Genomic DNA, 24,214 nt, shown 5'->3' with positions numbered 1-24,214 from the left:
AAAAAAAAAAAAAAATTAGACTCTTTCTGCATAATGTCTGGCTGTGGGTCTCTGCATTTGCTCCTATCTGCTGCTGGAGGAAGCCTCCCTGATGACAACTGGACAAAGAACTAATCTATGAGTTTAGCAGTAATAAGTAAAACTCAATGGCTGCATAGGACACTGAGAATGAGAGCAAAATACAGATACTATTGTTTTATTTATTTATTTTTAAAAGATTTATTTATTTATTATATGTAAGTACACCGTAGCTGCCCCCAGATACTCCAGAAGAGGGCATCAGATTTCGTTAGGGATGGTCGTGAGCCACTATGTGGTTGCTGGAATTTGAACTCAGGACCTTCGGAAGAGCAGGCGGCGCTCTTAACCACTGAGCCCCCTAATGTTGTTTTCCTAACCTTTTTCTTACAAAAGGAAAGACTGTTCATGAATTATACCATATTTTAGCATCAGGTCCTCCAAGATTACCAGAAGAGTGAACTGGTTAAACTAGTAGCATTCATATGTGCAGTGGCAAAAAATAAAAAGCTTAGCTTCTTATTCAGAACAGCTAGACATTTGGTGGCTATGCCACAGGTTTACTAGTAAATTGCTGATCATTTTTAATTATCTTACTTTACTTCAAACTTGATCTTCTACTATATATTTGTGATGGTTTGTATATTCTTAGCCTAGAGAATAGCACTATTATGTGTGGCCTTGTTGAAATAGGTATGTCACGGTGGGTGTGGGTTTAAGACCCTCACCCTAGCTTCCTGGAAGTCAGTCTTCCACTAGCTGCCTTCAGATGAAGAGGTAGAACTCAGCTCTGCCTGCATCATGCCTATCTAGATGTTGCCCTGTTCCCACCTTGATGATAATGGACTGAACCTCTGAACCTGTAAGCCAGCCCCAATTCAATGTTGTCCTTTATAAGACTTGCCTTGCTCATGGAGTCTGTTCACAGCAGTAAAACCCTAACTAAGACAATATTCCAGTCAAGTTTTATTTGATTCATTTATCACACACAGTAATGTGGATATAAGTATCAACCAATTTGGAAATCAGCGTCTATTATTTTATTGTTAAATTTGTGTTGGTAGATGCAGAAAGTGATAAGTGATGAAATATCCTATTCCTACCTACTGATTGATGGTCATAAGAGAAAAACAAAACGCATGCTCAGCATAACTTAGCTTTTAAAAATAAATCTTATTAATTTTAAGGTTTTTTAAAATTGGTTATTTTATTTATTTATATTTCAAATGTTATCCTCGTTCCTGGTTTCCCCTCTGCAAACCCTCTATCCCATCCCCCTTCCCTCAGCTTCTATGAGGGTGCTCCCTACCCACCCACTCACTCCTGCCTCACCACCCTGCCTCATTCCCCATATGCTGGGGCATTGAGATTTCATACAATATATTGTGATCATATTCATCCCCACACCTCTCCTTGTTTCCTTTGACATCCACCCCCACCCGCCTACTTCAGCTTAAATTCTAACTGGTTTAAGTCAAATGCTCCACAATAAAGGCACAATGCAAGAAAAGGCAAGAATGTTTCCAGGTATATGATACTACAGTCTCTACTGTGTTATAACATGAAACAAAGCTTTACACATTTACACACGTTTTAAAGTGTGATTTATTTTTTTTAAATCGAGTCAAAATAATCAGTCAGATTAGCTACAGATCTTTAACGACTCTAGTGGGAAAGATGGACTTGAACAGACTGCAGATTTGAGCCCATAAATGGGCAGCTTAAATATTGAAATATAAATGCTAAAAACTAAAAAAGCACAGTATTATACAGAATGGCTAGTGCTTTTGATGGACAAAAAAAAAAAAAAAAAAGAAAGGCTTGGGACTGTACTTAAAGCAAGCCCGTGGTTTGCCTTGAACAAAAAAATTGAATGAATCTTGAATGTTGACTAGTGGAAATTATTCAATCTAAAAGGCAAGGGAGAGAAAAAGAGCTTTAGGAGCTATGGGAAAATATAAAACTATACATTATATATTTATTAAAATGCAAGAACAGTGGTTCACAACATTCCTAATGCTGTGACCCTTTAATACAGTTCTTTACGTTATTGATCCCCCAGATCATAGAACTATTTAATTGCCACTTCATAATTGATATTCTGCAACTGTATCAATTGTAACGTAAATATTTGATATGCAGGCTATCTTATATGTGATCCACAGAGGTGTCACGATGATCCATAGGTTGTCCTAGAAGAAACATCAAAAATAAACCGGAAGCAATTTTGATAAAATTCTGAACACAAATTTTCAAAAGTAAGAAGAGAAATGAATACACAGATCCAGAACTCAGTGCAAGTATGATTTCTCATGCACACATGCATACAGTTAGTAACTGAACAGCCTGGTACTCAAACTGAAAACCAGAGAAGTGTTATTACTTCAAAAATAAAGATGCCAAACATAAAATACAAACACATCTTATAAGTAAAACTATGTAAGGCAGAACACAATGAAATGACATCTTAAAACAATGAAAGAAAAGGATATCACGGGCTGGTGAGATGGCTCAGTGGGTAAGAGCGCTGACTGCTCTTCCGAAGGTCCTGAGTTCAAATTCCAGCAATCACATGGTGGCTCACAACCACTCATAATGCGATCTGACATCTTCTTCTGGTGTGTCTGAAGACCGCTACTGTGTACTTTTTTGTAATAATAAATAAATCTTTGGGCCAGAGTGAGTGGGGTCTACCAGAACGAGCGGACCTGACTGGAGCAAGCAGGGTTTACTGGAGCGAGCAGGGGTCCTAAATTCAATTCCCAACAACCAGATGAAGGCTCACAACTATCTGTATAGCTACAGTGTGTACTCACATACATAAAATAAATAAATAAATATTTTTTAAAAAGATTTTAAAAGGAAAAGAAAAAGAAATCTCTGAACTGAAATGTATTTCTAAGTTGGAAGAGAAATGAGTCTTCAGCCAAAAATGAGAAGTTAGTAATAGTTCATTCCTAAGAGTCCTGAGTTAGGAGAAGCAGGGAGAGAGGAAGAAAGTTAAAACCTCTTCAGGGAGCACCAAAATGAGCAAACATTGGATATGCTAGTAATATCTGTACTATTATTGAAATCCACATGTACTTTTAATTATAATTTTGAGCCATAAAGATATTTCTATAGCTAGATTATACAGAATCTTTTCTGCAAATTAGCATTGATTAATTTTTCTGTACTTGAGTTTTAGTTTGAACATTATCCACATTAGGAGGGTAGAACAAATCATGTGTGGGTTTTTTTTTTTTTTTTTGTTCATTTGTTTGTTGGTATTTTAAAGTATTCAGCTGTACAGTGATTTGATATGCTGCTATCTAACACTTGGCTACTGAGTTGAGATGCTTTTAATATTTAACTGATACTGGTTTTTATTTAAGAGCTCTTTATTTTATCTTTGGCCTCATTAATCTATTTATTCTTATGCTAATGTGATACTGAGTTAATTACAGAGGCATTATAGAATATAAAATCAGCTAGTCCTTTACTATTTGTTTTTGTTTTATAGGTTCTTTTCCTTTTCTATTTCCCCCTTTCAGTCCCCTCACCCTCACTTCCCCTCCTCCCTTCTCTTTTCCCCTCCCCTTCTGCCTGAGTTAGGGTTTCTTTTGCTGCAATGACCCAAAAGCAAGTTGGGGAGGAAAGTGTTTATTTGACTTACACTTCTGTATTGCTGTTGATGACCAAAGGATGTCAGGACAGGAACTCAAGCAGGGCAGGAACCTGATGTAGAGGGTATGGAAAGGTGCTGCTTACTGGCCTACTCCCATGGCTTGCTCAGCTTGCTTGCTTATAGACCCTGGATCCCCAGCCTGGGGTTGGAACCACTCACAATGCGCTGGGCCCTCCTCCATCAATTACTAAGTAAGAAAATGCCTTACAATTGGATCTTATGGAATTGTTATTTTTCAAATGAGGTTCCCGTGTTAGAGATAACTCTAGTTTGTGTGTCAAGTTGACATGACTGGCTAGCACACCTCCTGTTATCCCTTCCCTCCTTCCCCTCTCATCCTTTCCTCTCCTTTCTCTTTTCCTTTCCTGAGACAGGCTCTCACTATGTATCCTTGGTTGGCCTGAAACTCACTATGTAGACCAGGTTGCCCTGGAACTCAGAGGAGATCCATCTACTTGTTCCTCTGGAATGCTGGGATTAATAAAAGGTGTGTGCCACCATGCCCAACTTCATAATTTTTTTTTCTTTTTCTTTTTCTGTTTCTTTTTCTTGTTTTAGATATTTAGCTTTGTAATCAACTTCTCTCTAAATTTGTATGGTTAATGTATGTAAGTACATATAAGGCCCTAACTGTTTTCAAGTCTCTGAAGGCTCTCTACAAAAGAAAACATTGATGTTAAGTAGAGATTCATTCATTTATTTATTTATCTTAATTTTTATTTTAGTTTTTAGAAAGAAAGGTTTCTCAATAACACAAAAGTACTAAGTGGAACAGGAGTGCTGATGTAGAAGCTGAAGTTATCCAGAAGATCTAGCTAAGTAAATTTATAAAAGTGGTAGTTAGACAGCTTTCTTTATGTGTAAAAGATACTTGAAAAGGGTCGGTCTATTCACTGTGCTTGTGGAGCACATGCATATTTGTGTGCAGAGTTGCCCTTGTGTGTAGGTCAGAACTACCCTCTACCTTAACCCAGAAGTTGGTGTTCTCCTAGATTGGCTAGCCAGTGAGTCCCAGGGCGTCACCTGTCTTTATACGGGGGTATATGTCATTGCCCTTGGCTTTTATATGAATGCTGAGGTTCATAACTCAGGTTCTCATACTTGTAAAGGTCACACTTTATTCAAGGAACCATCTTTTCAGCCACCAAAGGTAGGTTTATTTTAGTTTAAAGTTTTGGAGATTCAGTCTATGGTTATTCGTATTGGGCCTTTAGAAACACCGTACATCTTGGCAGAAATGTTCATAGATGAGAAAGTTGGTTACCTTACGGCAGCAGGAAACAGAAGACAGGAAGATATCAGAGACTCTTGATCCCCTTCAAGGTACACAAACAATGACTTAAGAGCTAGTTCAGGACACTCCCACCAGTAACAAAAGCTATGACCAAGCTTTTATCTATGGCCTTTGGAAGACTTCAAACATGTGGCCATGCTGTTTAGTTTAGTAGTTAAGCTAAACAGATTTTCACTGTAGATGGCACAGCTGTGTATTACAAGATAATGCAGGATAGCTTCTGAAACTGTGTTGTGTGACCACACATGGTTAATTGAATGGGAAAGTTGTGGAAAATTAGCAAACATAAAAGTCTGTATACATGAAATGACCAGATCTTAATTCATACTCAAGTACATGATGGATTTAGGATATTTCTGGTACTGTTCATTCGTGTTGCATTGCACAACTTCAGCCTTGGTTCTAAACACACAACTCGAATACCTTGTACTTAACTACAGTGTCATGCTACGCAGTGCCAATGAGTGCTATCTTAAACATCTTGGCTCAGATTCAAAGCTATTTCTTATAAATCTCAATGTTTTTACTGCACGTACAAAATTCTCTACATAGAGAAACATAATCACCTAATTCTGGAAAACACAGACTTTTAATAGTTTCCTAACAGTGCTCTGTGTAAGTACCAAATTAGTAGTAGATCCTTGTATTGTATTGTGTTGTGTTAGAATGCTTGATTGTAAAAGTTGCTGTTTGAGAGCTGACTTGAGTCTTATAAAGAAATGATAAATGAATTTGGGCTTAGGATTAGGTCAGGATTGTCAGCAATTTCTGAAAGGCCTCAAACATGCTTCTGTCATTTTGTACTATGAATTTATATGAAGAAACATTCTCAACATTGATGATTATAAAAGCAAAATATCAATCAACTCTGAAAAACACAGAACATAGTCTATGTTATACATCATACAATATATAAATTTCTATGTAACTGAAATAATATATATAGAAATTTGTTTTCATTTTTAGTCAGTGGTAAAATTAAATGTATAATGAAGAATTAAGGTAAATTTTCTTTTAATTATTTTCAGTAAGTGATTATACCTTTTGTGCATACCTATATATCCAGAATCATATAAATTTTTTTCAAGTGAAAAGGAGCAATAAGAAAAGAAAAAAGTTTAAAGAAGTACCTCTGTAACTCACAGATAGCCAAAGAAGTTTGTAGCAGTCCAGACTGACTCTTATTAGTAGAACCTTGTCTACCATTTCTGAAAGATCTAGGTAGGGCCTTTAAGAATTCTACCAAATATCTATCAAGCTAGTAGAATAATGGAACATCTGTTCACAACAAGATTTGCTGGGTTCACTCTTGAAACCTACTGCTTAAAGAGAAAGATTCAAAATATATATGTATGGAGAGAGAGAGAGAGAGAGAGAGAGAGAGAGAGAGAGAGAGAGAGAGAGAGAGAGAGAGCTTGTGTGTGTGCAATAAGTAGTGACTTAAAATTTCATGTCTTATTATTTGACAATTTTATTTTATAAGGTGATTCTTGTCTTGATCCCCTGATGGACCTAGGAAAATTATATTATAATAGCAATAATATTATTTTGCACCACACTTGTAGTGCATAGGAAGATTCTATTTAAAAAGTATGTATGGGAATTTGAAATAGATTCTAATAACCGCATGGATAACTTTGAAAGGCTCAAGACTTTAGTAGAGGAATTAACTGAAGATGTATTAGAAAGATAGAATTACGCACAGAGCCTGGGGATACAAATGAATTGCTATAAACAATTTTAAAATAGGAAAAGTTACATCTTATGAATAAGTACAGTGCTTTTTAGATAACCCTGGGTAGGTACCTATCATGTCTGCTTAGGAAGTTAACAGGTAGATTTCTTGAATCCAAATGTTTGAGGGCAACATAGGGGGAGGGAGCCTCTAATGAGAAGAAGAAAAGTGGTCTTTGAGATAGATCTTCTCTTGGAGAAGATGCTATTAAATATTGCTAAGTAGTCATCAAAAGGCAAATACATTGTCTAAACTCAGTTGATAAAGAAGTTTGAGAGTTTCATTCCAACTTTTACCAATACCATAGATTTTCTCCTCTCTGGTGCTAGGGATTGAACCTAGGGTGTTTGTGCTAGGCAAGGACTCTAGCACTGAGCTGCATGCTGAGTTCATTTCAGTTCTGTAAAAGTTCTATTTCACTTTGAAGCATCTAATGCTGTCTGGATCACGTTCAAGAGACGGCTCAGAAAAGGAGAACCCAAACTTCATTGTTGTCTTTTTCTTTTTCATTATTAGAATATATTCATTGTACAAAATAATGGGCTTTTACTATGAGATTTTTATACACAGATAAGATGAACTGTGACTGTATCATCTCACCAATCGTCACTGTTCACGCCTAGTCCCTTTCCTTTTCCAGCTCATCTTTGACTTCTGGCCCTTACGCTTTATATTAAAGAGAGATAGTTGCTTTTATTAGTTTCTGATCTCCCTGGAAATCTACCAAAATATAAATATTGTATGTTGATGCGTACACAAAATTTCCCTTGATGTATGACATGTACACTCTAGGATTTCCTGTAGATATTTAAAACCCCAGATAGCAAGGAGCTCCACATACAGTTTTTCTCCTACTTATTATCATATGATGCCAAGCTTGATCTGACATATTTTAGTCTCTTGTTGTCTATTTTGCATCATTACTTTTTGTGCTTTGTAAGTCGTTTTTGTATTTTCAGACATTATTTCATGTATTCCAGGCTGGCTTCAAACTTGGCATGTGACTAACAATGATGTTGAACTTCTGGTCTTTTTGTCACTTGCCAGGCTCTGGGATTAAAAACATGTACCAAAATACCTCTTTCTGTGTTGTGCTAGAGATTGAACTCAGGGCTTTGCATATGAAAACTGAGCTAAATCCCTAGCCCTTTAATGAGTTTTTAAAAATCAAGTATTTATAAGTAAAAATTTGATACTAAAGAGAGAGATTACAACTTGGTAGTCTTTTAAAATAGAACAAAGCCACAAATCAATGAAAATTATAATTTTTTTTTTTCCTTTCAGGAGTTTCTTTGAGTTGCTCCTATTCTTTGGAAGAGATGAGTTTTATGAAGAACCCTTAAAGGATATTCTTGGCTCATTCCAGGTAAAATAGTTCACTATTTTATATTTTATACACAAAGAAATCAGTTTGATTCTCTCTCTAAAAATAGTTTATCATATTAACTTTTTGCTTAAAAGTTGTTATGGTCACTACAGTGACAGTTTTAAAGATTCCCCTATATTGGCAGGTAAAGAAAAATCATGAAGTCAATTTTAACTGAATTCCCAAGCAGCTTCTATCCTGGATTCTAATGTGGTTGCCTAAAGAACCTAAGCATGTGTGGGAACATAGTGCCTTTCCCTGTCTACAGCTTCCCCCGGTGAAGGAGCAGTCTTGCCCTAGAAGCAAGCTATTTGCCCTATGTTTCTTTTCCTTTTGCTATCTGCTGGTTTTCCCATCTCATGGAACCTCTGCAGGTTGTTGTTCTTGTTAAGAAACAAATCTAGACAAGAATGTCAAAGACATGAGATAGCTCAGTTGGTAAAATGCCTGCTCTCAAAAGCATTAGGATTTGAGTTTGGCTTCCAGTACCCATAAAACTCATTAGGGACTGGATAGATGACTTAGTGGATTAAGGGGCTTGCTGCCCAACTGAATGACTTGAGTTCAATCCCTAGATCTCACTTGTGAAGGGAGAAAACCAACTCCCAAGGGGTTATTTTCTGAATGCCACATGTGTGTTCACATATGTACACAAAATAAATTATTGTAAAAAAAGATCCAGACATAGATTTACACTTCTGCAACTGACTTGCTGAGGAGGTGGTCATGGGCAGATGCTCATAGCTCACTGGCTGTCTGGTCGAGCTGCGTTGAGAAGCTCCAGGTTCAGTTAAAAGACTGTCTCAAAAATAAGGTGGAGAGCAACTGAGGAAGACGCCCACCATCAATCTCTGGCTACCACACTCATGAACACACTTCCTTGTACACCTGTATACACTTTCACAGATGCATGTATACATACAATGCACAAAAAAAGACTGATAACATTTCAAGACCTCTTCTATACATCTAAAATAGTTTAGTTCTTTTAGTCATTTCTTTAGGAACAACACATAGTACACTGTTCACACATGTCTTCTCAGTGTTATCAGCACTTCTCTGGATTGGAATAAAACACAGCAAAGTTGAAACACTCCAGGGGCTGACCTGCAACATGTCATATAGAACATTACTATAGTATCAAAGGATTATAGCTAATCGGGAGTTTGGCTGTATTATAAAAATTATGAAATATCTAGCATTCTACTGTGTCCATTCTTAATTCAACAAAATAGATTAAAAAAAAAAACCTGTTTTCTAATATCAGCACTTGGTAGGCAGTAGCAGGCGTCTCTCTAAGTTTGAAACCAGCTTTATCTTCTTAGTGCTTTCTATATCAGCCAGAGCTATAGAGTGAAACCCTGTCTCAAAAAAATATAAATAGAAAATATCACCAAATCAAAGCAAAACTGTTTGTATGAAATTCATAATCTACTTAGATTACATATTCAAGTTTTTAACACTTATTTTATGTTTCACTTTGTCTTTGACAGTCATTGGCAATGTCCTTGTTTTAGTGTATTAGTCAGGGTTCTCTAGAGTCACAGAACTTATGGATAGTCTCTATATAGTCAAGGAATTTATTGATGACTTACAGTCTGCAGTCCAATTCCCAACAATGGTTCAGTAGTAGCTGTGAATGGGAGTCCAAGGATCTAGCAGTTACTCAGTCCCACACGGCGAGCAGGCGAAGGAGCGAGAGTACAACTCCCTTCTTCTAATGTTTTATAAGGTCTCCAGCAGAAGGTGTAGCCCAGATTAAAGGTGTGTGCCACCACACCTTTAATCTCAGATGACCTTGAACTCTTGAGATGTCCCTGTCTTCAAGATCTCCATACCAAGATCCAGGTCAGAAACTTTTATCTCCCAGCCTCCAGATTAGGGTCACTGGTGACCCTTCCAATTCTGGATTGTAGTTCATTCCAAATATATTCAAGTTGACAACCAGGAACAGCCACTACAGTTGGGTTTTAATACTGTAAAGAGACACTGTGACTACAACCACTCAAAGCAAAACATTTCATTGGGGCTGGCTTACAGTTTCAGGGATTTAATCCGTTATTGTCATGGTGGGAAACATGGTGGGTGCAGGCACACATGGGGCTGGAGAAGGAACCGAGAGATCTAGGTTTTTATCCTCAGGCTGCAGAAGAGAACTGAGACCCAGGTCCTCCATCTAGGCCACACCTAAGAGCTCCTGCGACAATTTTCTTTCTTGAAGTTCTTTGCTCAGGAGGTGTTCTTTGAGTGCCACGCTGTTCTCACCACTATGCTCCATGAAACAACAGTAAGTAGAATAGTTCCCTCCTGTAATTGTGACAGAAAGACAACAAGACTTTTAAAGTGACTGTTTTGGAAAGCAGTGGCTGCCTTAGAGATAAAGCAGATAGAAGCTAGAGAATGCTGCTGCAAGGGTACTGGAGAAGGACATGTCAGTGATAAAGGAAGTGTTTGTTGACAATGTCCTAGAGGTGAAAGTTGAGCACTGATAATGGGAGCCATCTAAGTGAAGACACTGAAAGATTTTTTTAAATTTGTTTTATTAAAGTATATTTTTTAAAGTTTTATATATGGTATATATGGGTGGCTATGTCTGCGTGCATATTTTTCCAACTCCAGCTAAGGTTATCTTTTTGCTTAAAATGCATGTAAACATTTGTGAAGAGACATACCTGTATTTTTTTCTCTTGTGAACAGAAGTGTCTTAGTTAGGGTTTTACTGCTGTGAACAGACACCATGACAAGTCTTATAAAAAGCAACATTTACTTGGGGCTGGCTTACAGGTTCAGAGGTTCAGTCCATTACCATCAAGGTGGGAGCATGGCAGCATCCAGGCAGTCTTAGCATAGGCAGAGCTGAGTTCTATGTCTTCATCCAAAGGCTGCTAGTGGAAGACTGACTTTCAGGCAACTAGGGTGAGCATCTTAAGCCCACACCTACAGTGATACACCTACTCCAACCAAGTCACACCTATTCCAACAAGGCCACACCTCCAAATAGTGCCACTCCCTGGCCCAAGAATATACAAACCATCACAAGAAGTAATCAGTTACTGAAAATTCCCCACAATAAACTCATGTGTACATGCACTTTTTGTCTTTAATCCCTTCAATATCTCAAATTCTGACTGAAATAGAAAGCCCATCCTCATCACCGCCTTCTCCCTACCAGTTTAAAAATCTCTTCTGCCAGGCAGGCATGGCGGCACATGCCTTTAATCCCAGAACTTGGGAGGCAGAGGCAGGTGGATCTCTATGAGTCGAGCCCATCCTGGTCTACAGAGGTAATTACAGGACATTAAACAGAGGTAATTACAGGCCATTAAACAGAGAAACCCTATTTAGGGAAAAACAAAACAAAACAAAAATAAAACAAAAGAATAAATAAAAATCTCTTTTTCCATTTCTGCAATTTTGGCTTCTTTGTAGTTTGAACTTACTTGAAGCTTTGTCTGTTTAGTTTTGCACTGCGTAGTACTGGCTAGCCTAGAATGTACCATGTATCCAGGCTGACCTTGACTTTGGGGCAATGTAACACCTTTGTGCCAGTCTCCCAAATATTAGAATTAGAGGAATGGGTCATTACACATAGCTTATTGAGCCTTCTAACTCAAGAAGCTTTAAAACCTTTGGGTTCCATTTTAGCTTTACATGGTGAATCAACTTTCATTTTCTGATCTGAGTTACTGCTGTTAGAATTCCCCAGGTTTCTTACCTTTGGGATCTAGCAAATGTCAACAGGCATTCTTATTCTGTATACCTCTATAAAAACCTATACTTGCAAAGCCTGGAAAGCTTCCAGTTTTTGACTGATTATTGGTAATAATAGTTATAATCTAATGTAGCCTTTAATTATTTTAAATATATTGTCCTAGTAAAAGTCCTGTTTCCCTGAGTATCTCACCTCTGTCCATAGTTTGTAGTGTCATACAAAATATGTAAATATGTGGGTTTACAGTTGTGTTTTTTTCTCTTCCGCATTAAATGGGACAAATTCTGTTGCTAATATATTAATGCATATTAGATTATCTGAGGGCAGAGTTAATTCAGATTATGATTAGGAGTTAAAGGTGGGACCTGGTGGTCGGCTTTCTAACAACCTCCTAGATTATATTGATGCTGCTAATTCCTAGATCTGTATTTGATTACATTTATGTCACTATTACATGACAAATGGCAGTTTTCCCTAGATGGAGTATAGAGGACAGACGAAAGAAATGATTTTACCTCTAGCTGGGTGAGTTGGGGTTTAATGAATGCTGCCTCAGCAGAGTTGCCTCACTGGAGCTCATGGCACAGTGTTGAGGCAGCTCCAGTGGAGTCTCCGCTTCCCAACAATCGTTTATGCTAACAGAGCCTCCTTCCTTTTAGAGGGCAAAGGGTTACCAGACGAAAGAGCTCCAGTCATCCAGATATAGTTTCCCGTGTGAAACTACAAATAACCCAGTTTTATAGTTCACCCTACCTCATGTTAGACAAACTACATATTTTATTTAATAGTTTCCTCACTTGCTGGCAAAATGCCACTGACACTGTTTTTCAGACAGGTAGTGACTCAAACCTAGTTTTTAAACTTATTCTTTTCTTTCATGAATTTCTGACTACCTAAAATTGGAGTTTCTCAAATATAAATTGTAAACTTTGTTTAAGATTTCCTGCATAAATTAGAGGGAATCTTTATTTTTTTTTATTTTGTGAGTTTATCATATGAGCATATCACTTCCATATCTCCTCCAAGTTCTTCTGTGTTCCTGCAGTTTCCTTTCAAATTCACTGACTCACTATCATCATCATCATCATTTTTATACATAGTAGAAACAGCCCTACAGAATATATTTAGGTTTGCTGAAATGCACATGTATTTGGGGCTATCTGCTTGGTCATATCATAATGCATGTCTTGTTTAAATCATTACTGTTAAGATATTGTGGTTGTAGCTTCCCTGTCATGCCTAACCAACAGTATCTTACAGCAGGCATCCCTGCCCTGGGGCTCTTAGAGTCTTTCCATCTCTTTTTTTTTCTACAGTGCTCTCTGAGCATTAGGTATAGGAGATGAGTTAGTGGTGTGCACCCCACAATTATTTATTTTCTGCATTTTTAACCAGTTGTGGATTTCTGTAATATTCTCTATCTGCTGCAAAAAAGATGTTTCTTTGATGAGTTGAGAGCTAACTTATCTGTGTGTAGAAAGATAAGTATTTAGACTGTAGTTAGAAATTATATTGGTTTAGGAAAATAACAGTCATCCATTCTCCTTTAGAATCTTTGACCTCTCCAGTCATGGGATGTTTATATGACCAGGCATGTATTCCTTTCTATTAAGTGGACTTTACATTAAGTTAAGTGTCTGTTGATTTCCCCAAGATAAAAGTGTGACTATTGAACCACTGAGGAACCTGCTAGGCCTGTTGATGTTGAAGGAACCTGTATTTTTTTATGGCCAAATATAGCACATAACAATTTCTTAGTTTTGAGTTCCAGTAGTTTTTCTTTACCTTTACATAATATGTATTTCTCATAGGATGCACTTACCTCTTCATCATACAGGTTAATACCTAATTAAATGACAAACTGTACAGTGATGAAAAATTAATTGTGCATTCTGGATGAGGGCCAGTCTTAGGGTTTTACTGCTGTGAACAGATACCATGACTAAGGTAACTCTTACAAGAGACAACATTTAACTGGGGCTGGCTTACAGGTTCTGAGGTTCAGTCCAGTGTCATCAAGGTGGGAGCATGGCAGCATCCAGGCAGGCATGATGCAGGAGAAGCTGCGGGAGGGTTCTACATCTTCATCTGAAGGCTGCCAGGAGAAGATTGGCCCCCACATGTTAGGAGGAAGGTCCCATTGCCCACTCCCACAGTGACACACTTTCTCTAACAAGGCCACACTTCCTTCTAATTAAATACCACTTCCTGAGCCAAGCATTTTCAATCCGCCACAGGGTCTTAAGCAAACTACTCAGACAAGAAACTAGATGTGGGTGCTTGTCTGGGAAGGCAGTTAACTACAACAAAAAACAAATTACTGTAAAGAAGCAATCCCTAAAGTTGTTTTAAAATTAATAATTATACTTATGGCTATGCCGTTCAACTTTTCAATTTTCAGAGTTAAGGATGTTGCAAATTAAGAACGCATGTTGAACAAGCTAGATATCACAAGGGAGAAAAATCAGGCAGGCAGTGAACTCCTCTATAGTAACAAATGACAGAATTATTAATGACCATGGTTTATTTCAAGGGTAAATAGATTTAATAAGGCATTAACCAAGCTGATCGTATATGAGAAAGGGCAACAGAAACAAATAATCCAAATACATGGAAAAACAACTAGTTGTCTTTTATTCATACTGACCAACAACTCACAGATCTGTTCATTACAGAATATATAATAAAACACTCATCAAATCAGCCATAAAACATTTAAAAATTGTTATTATAGTTAGTGTAAATATTCTGTAATCTCCAGTTATTCTGGAAAAATGAAACAGAAGGCGAGAGGGGTACATACAGCGGTGAAGAACTAAAAGCTTGGGTTTTATTATTGAATGCATGGGGATAAGGAAGAGGAAGAATCAGTGTTTGAGGAATCTAGGTTGAAGCAACTGCCATGTCCTTTCTAGAAGCAGTAATGATTGAGTGAAGAACAGATGTAGGAAAATATAACTTTTACTCTAGATGTGTTGCATCTAGATGCTTAGATAATATTGACATTTCGAGTTTTATTTTCCTAGGTATTTTTGTTTTCATTTATAATTTAAGGTCACTCTTCCTCATTGGTACATCAAGTACTTGTTTCTCCTAAAACCAGAGACTTTCCATTAAAGCCTCAAAAAACCTAGACTATGGTCCATTGGTAGTGTACTTTGAAAAATTATCCTAAAGATTCAATTTGTCAAAGTTCTACTGCTGGTGTTCAAAACATTCTTCATGATGGTGATGATGGTGGTTGGAATGGGAAATGTCCCCCATAAACTCACATAGTCCCAAGCTAGTGGCACTATTTTGTTGGTGAGGCTATGGGACCTTTAGAAGTACCTTTCTGGGGGTGTGGTATTGAGGATGTACAGCCTCGCCCTACTTCCTGTTTGCTCTGTTTTCTACATGTGGTTGAAGATGTGATCTCTCAGCTTCCTGCTTAGGTTGTTTGCTGCCATGCCTCCCCCAAAATTATGAACTCTCCCTCTGGAACCGTAAGTCAAGTAACCTTTCTTTTACAAGTTACTTTTGTCCATGGTGTTTTATTACAACAACAATAACTAGTATAGTGGTGTCTTAGTCAGGGTTNCTATTCCTGCACAAACATCATGACCAAGAAGCAAGTTGGGGAGGAAAGGGTTTATTCAGCTTACACTTCCATACTGCTGTTCATCACCAAGGAAGTCAGGACTGGAACTCAAGCAGGTCAGGGAGCAGGAGCTGATGCAGAAGCCATGGAGGGTTGTTCCTTACTGACTGGTTTCCCCTGGCTGACTCAGCTTGCTCTCTTATAAACCCAAGACTACCAGCCCAGAGATGGTCCCACCCACAAGGGGCCTTTCCCCCTTGATCACTAATTGAGAAAATGCCTTACAGCTGGATCTCATGGAGGCATTTCCTCAACTGAAGCTCCTTTCTCTGTGATAACTCCAGCTGTGTCAAGTTGACACAAAACTAGCCAGTACAAGTGGTTAAAAGAATACAACTCTATTATCTTTATAGAAGGTACTTTGTGAGGAGCAGTTTTCTTTCTTTTTTCCCCTCATTTATTTATTCACTTTACATCCTAGCTGTTGCTCACACACACACACACAGTCCTTCTCCCCCACAGCCCCTCTCTTCTTCTGAGGGCTGGAGGCTCCCCTTGGGTGTCTCCCCAACTGTGGCACATCAAGTCTCTGCAGGCTAGGTGCATCCTCTCCCACTGAGGCCAGACAAGGCAGCCCAGCCAGGGTAACAGATTCCACAGACAGGCAACAGCTTTAAGGATAGCCCCTGCTCCCTGCTCCAATTGCTAGGGGACCCAAATGAAGACCAAGCTGTATACCCACTATATATATATATATATATATATGCACATACATACATATACACACACATATATATGTATAGATATACATATATATGTGTGTGTGTGCGTGTGTGGTGGGATTAAGGCTTCTAGCCTGTATATGTTCTTTGATTGGTGGTTCAGTCTCTGAGAGCTCCCAAGGGCTCAGGTTCACTCTGTTGGTTTTCCTTTGGAGTTCCTATCCCCTTCTGACTGCAGTCCTTGCCCCAACCCTTCCATAAGAGTCCCTGAGCTCTGTCCAGTGTTTGGATGTCTGCATGTGTTTCAGAGAACAGGTGTGCTAGGCTCCTGTCTGCATGCATGAAAGAGTATCACAAATAGTGTCAGGGATCGGTTCTTACCCATGGGATGGATGAGTCTCAACTTGGTCCATTTATTGGTTGACCATTCCCTCTGTCTCTGCTCTATCTCCTGGATCTCCTTTTGTTGTTTTATTGCTGTAGCTAGAACTTCAAGTATTATAATAGGGAGAATGTGGGTAGCCTGGTGTTAGCCCTCATTTCCATGGAATTGCTTTAAGTTTCTGATTTTGTTTGATGTTGAATATTGGCTTACTGCATATTGCTTTTATTATGCTGAGGTTTGCACTTGTATCCCTGATCTCTCCCAGTTTTAACATTGAAATGGTATTATATTTTGTCAAAGGCTTTATCTAATGAGAGAATTACATGATTTATTTTCTTTTTCAGTTTGTTGATATGATTGTTTTTTTTTTGTGTGTGTGTGTGTATATTGAACCAACCCAGCATCCCTGGTATGAAGCTTACAAGGTGCATGATGTTTTTGATGTGTTTTTGGATTCAATTTGAGTATTTTTTTCATCAATGTTCATAAGAGAGATCAATCTGAAGAGTTCTTTTTTGGTTGAGATTAAGGAATTTGCCCTGTTGGTGGCAGGTGGCACAGGGGGCAGCATGACCTCTTATTCTCCAGACTGCATGTGCTTGTTCTGATAAATTGGATTTTGTGTGTATTTCTTTATGTGGGAACCTGTGTTCAAGTAAATCTTATATACATATCTTAAAACTTCAGGTTTTGTATTATATTAGGGTTAGAATAGTAAGAATAACACATTGTCTGAGAGCTGAATTAACATACAGAAATTGTGATGCTCAGTTTAAAATTCTTTATACCAATTACACAAAGAATTTTCCTGAAATCTGTTGATTTCTAGATTTCTGTTATTTTCCCCTCATATTTGGTGGTATGTTGTTTATCTCCGTGGTATATATACTTCTTAGAGTGAGGGTGTGCATGCCGGCCAGTGAGTTTCTGTCCTCAACAAGGTGGAAACAGGCATGTCTGATTTTTATGTGTTGGTACTTAGGATTCAAACCAAGATCCTCCTGTTTATATAGAAAGTAGTATGACTCACTGATTCATCTCCCCAGACCAGAATAAACTCCTAATTATCTAAAGAAAGTAAAATAATAATATTCAAAATCCTCATCTTAATGTGATAATTAAGAGTGGATTGGTATAGATTTTAATACTGAAATGACATTAAATCTGTTGTGGATTGAAGTAGATAATAAAGACTTCTTGATTAGTGATAATGTGCAAAGACAACACATTAATTAATCAACCAATTAATCAATTACTTGACTTAATAGGATGGTTTTGGATAACACCGTGGAATTTGTAGAAGGAAGTGTGACATGAGAAAAGGGCACAGGTAAAATACAAGGTGAATTTAAAATGTTGCAGACAAGGATGGAAAGAAGGATGTGTAATAGTAATGGTCCAGGTAGGTGGGGCCTTAAATTTCTAATTATGATGAGCTAACGAAGGGGTCAAACTTGGATGTAAAAAGATCCAAATACTGAAATACAGCTTTATAGACAGATGTGGACTTTAAAATGGCAACCAGTTTAGGAATGAAAAAAATCTAACTTTAGAACAAAACATTAATTTCACTTTACAATGGATTCTGAAAGAAAAGTGAGTAGAGTTGTTTGCTTCATACCCTTGGCAAAGGCACAGTGTTGAAAGGAATTAGCTAAAAGGAGTGTAATAAGCCCACTTCAGCAAGCAGCAGTAGTAAGCAGTGAAGGTAGAGGAATGTGTTGATGTCCATCCATGCATTGTTTCAGAAACATTCTAAAAACATGCCTAATGCTTCAGGAGAGAAATTCTATAGTGCAGGAGGATCTAGACTAACTTTGAGGGTGTTAGTTTGAATACTATGCGGAAGGCATTAATACTATCTAAAGAGAGCAACTATTTTTATACTTAATTATTCTCATTCATTCTGCTTTTTAAAAAGTAGCCCACACTGAAAGAATTCATTTTCATTACCTATATAAGAGTTATTTTACTTAGTAGTACTCTCCAAAATCTAATATATTGACAAAAGAAACACACACAGACATACCCGAAATAATCATTCTGATGGGTTACACATTAAATGAGAAAGAAATAGTTTAAAATGTATCCTACCAGATGGAGAGTATATATTGTAATCCTAGCCAGGGTAGAAGAAGTACACCCGCACGTGCATATTGTGGTAAATCTCCATCCCAAATATGCCCCGGCAATGAAAACATGATTCAGTTAATATGAATACATGCTGTGCACCTAGATTGGGCAGATCTACCACTACACTACCAACTCCCACATCCATCCTACCCCTTAGAACTTGCCATTTCTCCAGGCCATGTGTTTCTGCTCTGCTTTTCTTCTTCCTCCTCCTCTGCATCCTCTCCCTTTCCCATTTTTCCTTATCTCTTCCCACCTTCTGCTCTACCTTCCCAATCATCAGCTCTCCTTTATTTTACAAATTAAGGTGCATAGCAGGTTTACAGGAAATCACCAAGTGCTGACTCATTTCCTAATTCGCAGGCATAGACAGGAGAACAGAATTAACATTAAACATAATTAGCCCCAGGGCTATCCACAACACGTTGATATACTCACTTCCCAAACTTTCTTGAGTTTGGTAGTTGTTAAAGGTTGTCAGAGCTTTCTCTGAGAAGCTTTCAATGGTCTCAATTAGGGACATTAGAGCCCCCTGTTTTCTTTTTAAACTAAATTTCTACCCTTTTAAAGAAAATTTATAGGATACACTAACATAGACTGAGTCGAGTTCTAAATACCTCAGCATAATTGGCAATATAACTGGTAATTCATATGTATTTACACATATGATACCCCCCACGTACCCTTTAATAATAAATGTTACAGCATGCTGATGAGAAAATGCACATTTTTTTAATACTCAGGCATCTAGGTACCCTAAAATATATTATTTATACATACCACATGTGCACTTTTTTTGAAAATGTTAGAATATTCTAAGAACTGAAAGCTCCCCTTTAGTGAGTACTTACTGTGTGCAAAGTACTGTCCCAAGAGCCTTCTACTGCTTACTGTTATCATTTAATCTTCACAGCAATCTTATGAAGTGGGCTCTCAAAATTAACTGTTAGAGCACAGAGAGGTTAAGTAACTTGCCCACTCTAGGATTTTTTTTAATACTTAGTTGTTTTAATTTGGAGACACCCTTAAAGTCCATTTAGGAGGTAACTTATTCTAACACTTGAACATAATGGCTGTCTTCTTTGACGAAATAATTATATATGTGTGAAACAACTATATATGTTCACACACAGACACAAACAACTGTACAACTGTGACTTCTTTGGTGTGATGTACCAAAGAAGTTCCTGTTACTTGGGAGCCTGAGGGAGCACTGATTAAGTCCAGCAAATTGAAACCAATCTTTGGAACAGGGACACCTCATTTGAAATTCTTGTTTTTCAGTTTCTCCCATCTTGTTCTTTAATAAAATAAACCCCCTTTTTCTCTTAACCAATAAGTTAAAAAAACAAACAAACAAAACTTAGAATTAACTTTTAGGTCAAAAATGTAATGTTCAAATGATATAAAAACATGATAATTTAATACAAGTAAAGTAATAGCCAGTGTGAATTTGTGAGTTGATAATTCATCTCATAAGTCAAACATTTTAATGCCTTTCAAAATGCTTAAACAGTATTAATAAGATGTTTAGATATCTGTCTGCCTCCGGTATTAAGCACAGAAAAAAATGACATTTGTGCTTTAATTGCAATTCAGACAATATTGAAATGTATTCAGATACTGCTAGCTTCATTATCATCTTTTTTCTTAAGGGTTCAAGTTCATTTTATTTACTGAGTCTTAGTTTATTTTTTAAAATTTTAACTTTCCTGAACAACTTTTAAAACTCTTAGTGTATAATGAACCAGAAAGAAGAGTCCAACAGGTACACAAATTGTATATCTAAAGCTGGTTCATCAAACTCAGGAAATAAAATTAAGTAAATCAATGTAATTCCTTTATTAATGTTACAATATAATGAAATATCATTTAACAACACTAAAAAATATAGAAGTCAGAGAGTACTGATTAATTACTACTTATTTTATGAGTACATCTGTATCTAAAACCTGATGCAAACTGCTCCTGTTACAGGTTTGATCTCTTTTCTCCACCTGTTGTTTCTTTATCTGCTAATCACAAATCTAATTTCCAAACAAAGGGAAGTGATTGTTCAGTTTTGAAACTTATTACTGCATGGTAAAATGTGGCATAAGTTGAGGGCAGAGCAGGGGCGTGTGTCTCCTGTGCATACAGTGTCCGTTCTAGGCAGCACCTCCCCGTAGGCTCTGGCCTCTCTTTGTTAACAGGAACTTTGTTTTGAATTTTTATGTAAACTTAACAGATCATTTAATTTTCAGCTTTTTGCAACCTGGCTCTTTCTCTACAAGTGATTCACCTGTAGGCTTTTCCCTTTGGTTACATTTTATCCCTGTTTTAATGGGATTTTTTTTTTTTTTTCAGTCCAATCATGTATATCTGTGTAACATTCGGCATTAAGACTATTTGTTACTAATGGGGTTTTGTTAGCCTACTTAGGTTGCATTGGTACCCTTTTCTCTTTTATAATTGAATAGCTATCATGTGGCCATCAGTCACTTTATAGATACTGATGATCAAGTAGTTTTTAACTCCTTTAAATTTCACAAAGCCAGAATGATTTTTCTCTCCTAGGAATGCCAGAACCACCTCCGCAGATATGGAAATGTGAATCTGGAACTGGTGACTCGAATCATTAAAGATGGTGGCCCATGGGAAGATCCAGTGTTGCAAGCTGTTCTTAAAGCCCAACCGGCATCTCAGGAGATAGGTACTTCAGGAGAGTCAACACCAAAACCATTTCTTTTCTGACTTGGCCCAAAGTACTTCTTGATAGCAGCTTTGTTACATTTCTTTCTAGTAGTGGTACTGTGGCTGTTGACATATTTACTGGGCATTACAGGGAGTTTGTTTTTGACTCTATAGTTATGGTTTTAAAATATGTTTAAGTAGCTATACTTTTGTTGTTATTGTTGTTTTAAGTTCAAACCCTAAACCACGAATATTCATTGCATCAGAGTTCTCTGAAGGCAGGAACTCTGAATTTATTTTACCCATTACTATGTTAATATATTCTTGTGCCTATATTCTATAGTTAGTCCAATGCCCTGTACACAGTTATTGGTTAATTCAGATGATTACTGTGTGAATTGTTGTTCACACAGTACTGTGACTGAATGATCACATGATAAATGAATAAATAAATTTCAAATATGATAGAACAGCATTTCCCAAACTAATACAATTTTGTGTCATTGCCTCATTACTTTACCTCCTTTGACATCAGCTCCTACCATACTGAACAACACAGTGGACTCTAGAGCCAATATTGACTCAGAGCCAATATTCCTTATTGAAGTAGGAGGCTTTGTTCTCTAATCCAACCTGTTAAATTAACCCTTTAGCTTCCCATATTATTAAAAATGTCCTGAGTTCTAGGATATATGGATCCCCAAAACTTAGCATATAAGTTTAGCTAGTGTATAAACACAAGAATATAGAAAAGTCAAAGAGAACAGACAAGCTCTCCAACTTGGGGACAGCTACTTAGCATGTGTTGAACATATAAAGATATTCCCAGCATGTGTTGAACATATAAAGATAGTCCCAGCATGTGTTGAACATATAAAGATATTCCCGTTTGCAACAGGTTAAGACATGGAGTGTGTGGAGAAGGGACTATCATGCTGGGCTTAAGACCAAAGGAGCACTATACCAAGAGTGGAGCATGCAAGGCAAACAAGGGGAGCTGCTGCTTGATGTGTGGATTGGAAAGCACTTACAGCAAATCAAAGGCCGAGACAGTCGGAAATGAGGAGAAAGACTTGCTTATTAATGAAAATTATAAAGAGTAAATAAATTACAGGAAAGATAGAGCCATCGTGAGAGGAAACAAGGAAAGAGGCTAGAGAAAATAGGATGGGTAGAAGCATCAAGCAAGCCACAGATGGAAGAAGGCAGGCACAAGCATGATGGGTCAGAAGGTAAAAAAGGCACTTGCTGTACATGTTGGTTAATTGAGTAATACACACACACAAAGAATAATAACAATTTTTAAATAATTTTTTAAGAAGGCAGGAGAGAAGAAAGTTTATTAGGCTTTTAAGGAAGTGTTTAGGCTTCCTTAGGCTAGAACAGAGCTGGTGTGAAGACTGATGGCTCCTTAGGTTCCTTTTATAACTACACTAACATTCCTCACTTTGGGCAAAAGTTCTCTAGAGCCTCATTAATATAGATGCCTCTTCTCTGGGTAGTAGTCGTTATGGTAAAGTCCATACTGAAATAGATTCTTGCATGAACTCCAAGTCACTGTTTACTCACCGTACATTTTAAACAGAAGTAAATGTAAGTAGAATGTTTAAGTCAAAATAAAATATAGTCTATCAACACTTCAGTAGCTACTGATGAAATATAAATAATTAAAAATGTTTGGATTTAAAAAGCATAAAATATAGACCCTACTTTCGTCCCTGCCACTTACAATATCTATGTCATTGGGCAAGTCATTTAATCTTGAGTAAAACAAATAGTATAGAATCTGTCATAAGGTTGTTGTTAGGTTTAAATAAATTTACAGTTAAATGTGTTTGTATATTATGAAAAAATAATCATAAATTAGTAATTATCCTTAGTGATGTATAAACACATTAGACCCGATGACACAATTTTGCATTAATTTTATTTAACATTTATTTATTCATGATTCAGGTTTTTCATTAACTTAGCTTACATTTCTCAACAGTTAATCTGATTTAATGTGATTTTTAATGTACTAGTTTAGCATTCAGTCTCTTATAATAATGAAAATACTGGACTACCAGAAGCAAAAATGTATAATCTTAGACTAGAGGTACATTTTAGATTTGCTATTTGAAACATTCTAATGTACTAATGAACTAAAAGAATATCTAATTCTAATTCTTAATCTCCTTTTTAAACTAAGAAGAAATCAACTAGAATTTCATGAGCACTGTTTTGAAATTTTATTTTCATTTATCAGCCATCATAAATGACTATTCAAAAATAAAAGTTTTCCTGTGGAGCATGTTATTTATATAATGAAATATGATGTTTTAGTTGTAAAGTTTAAAACAAAGTTTGAATACTTTTTGAGAGTAATAATGTTTTCTTTTTAATATAGTGAACAAATACTTAAGTTCTGAAAATCCACTGTTCTTTGAACTACGTGCCAGATACCTAATTGCCTGTGAACGCATACCTGAAGCAATGGCTCTTATTAAATCTTGTATAAATCACCCTGAAATCAGCAAAGACTTGTACTTCCATCAAGCACTCTTCACCTGTCTGTTTATGTCACCTGTAGAAGATCAGCTATTCCGTGAGGTATCATTTGAGACTTTTTCCTATTACCATTTATCCTTACTAAATACAAAATAAAACCTTACTGTTACTGAATTGTTTTGCAGTAATAACAAGGATTTAGAGATCACATTATCTAAATGTATTTACTCGTCACTATTTTTTTAAGTTTATGTGACTTAGAATCTGATAGTAACAAATGATTGAGTTAATATATTTTACTTACTAAATTTTTGGTATGATACAGAAAAAAACCTGAGAAATATTATGATTTTGTCTCTTAAAGTGCTAAGTTAAATGCTTATGTTTATTTTGTTTTTTTTCAATAAAAGGACTTCTTTCCTACTCTGAATTTTACTTA

General features: G+C 36.8%; 1 protein-coding gene across 2 annotated transcripts in view; it reads left to right on the top strand.

Annotated features, from left to right (window-relative positions):
* Nucleotides 1-24,214, top strand: part of Znf654 (zinc finger protein 654) — a 64,933-nt gene that overhangs the window by 29,084 nt on the left and 11,635 nt on the right. Inside the window, exons 3-5 of one of the 2 annotated variants that reach the window (XM_021184906.2) lie at nt 7,999-8,080; nt 21,169-21,304; nt 23,675-23,877. In XM_021184906.2, coding sequence (XP_021040565.1) covers nt 7,999-8,080; nt 21,169-21,304; nt 23,675-23,877 — 421 coding nt within the window. Of the gene's footprint in view, nt 1-7,998; nt 8,081-10,236; nt 10,368-21,168; nt 21,305-23,674; nt 23,878-24,214 lie in introns of those variants that run through there. The other variant, XM_021184908.2, reaches the window with a different exon arrangement.

Source organism: Mus caroli, chromosome 16 (assembly GCF_900094665.2).
Source record: "Mus caroli chromosome 16, CAROLI_EIJ_v1.1, whole genome shotgun sequence".
In the NCBI taxonomy this organism is placed as follows: Eukaryota; Metazoa; Chordata; class Mammalia; order Rodentia; family Muridae; genus Mus; species Mus caroli.
The sequence above is the reverse complement of the archived record's forward strand: the minus strand, read 5'-3'. Positions and strand labels throughout refer to the sequence as shown.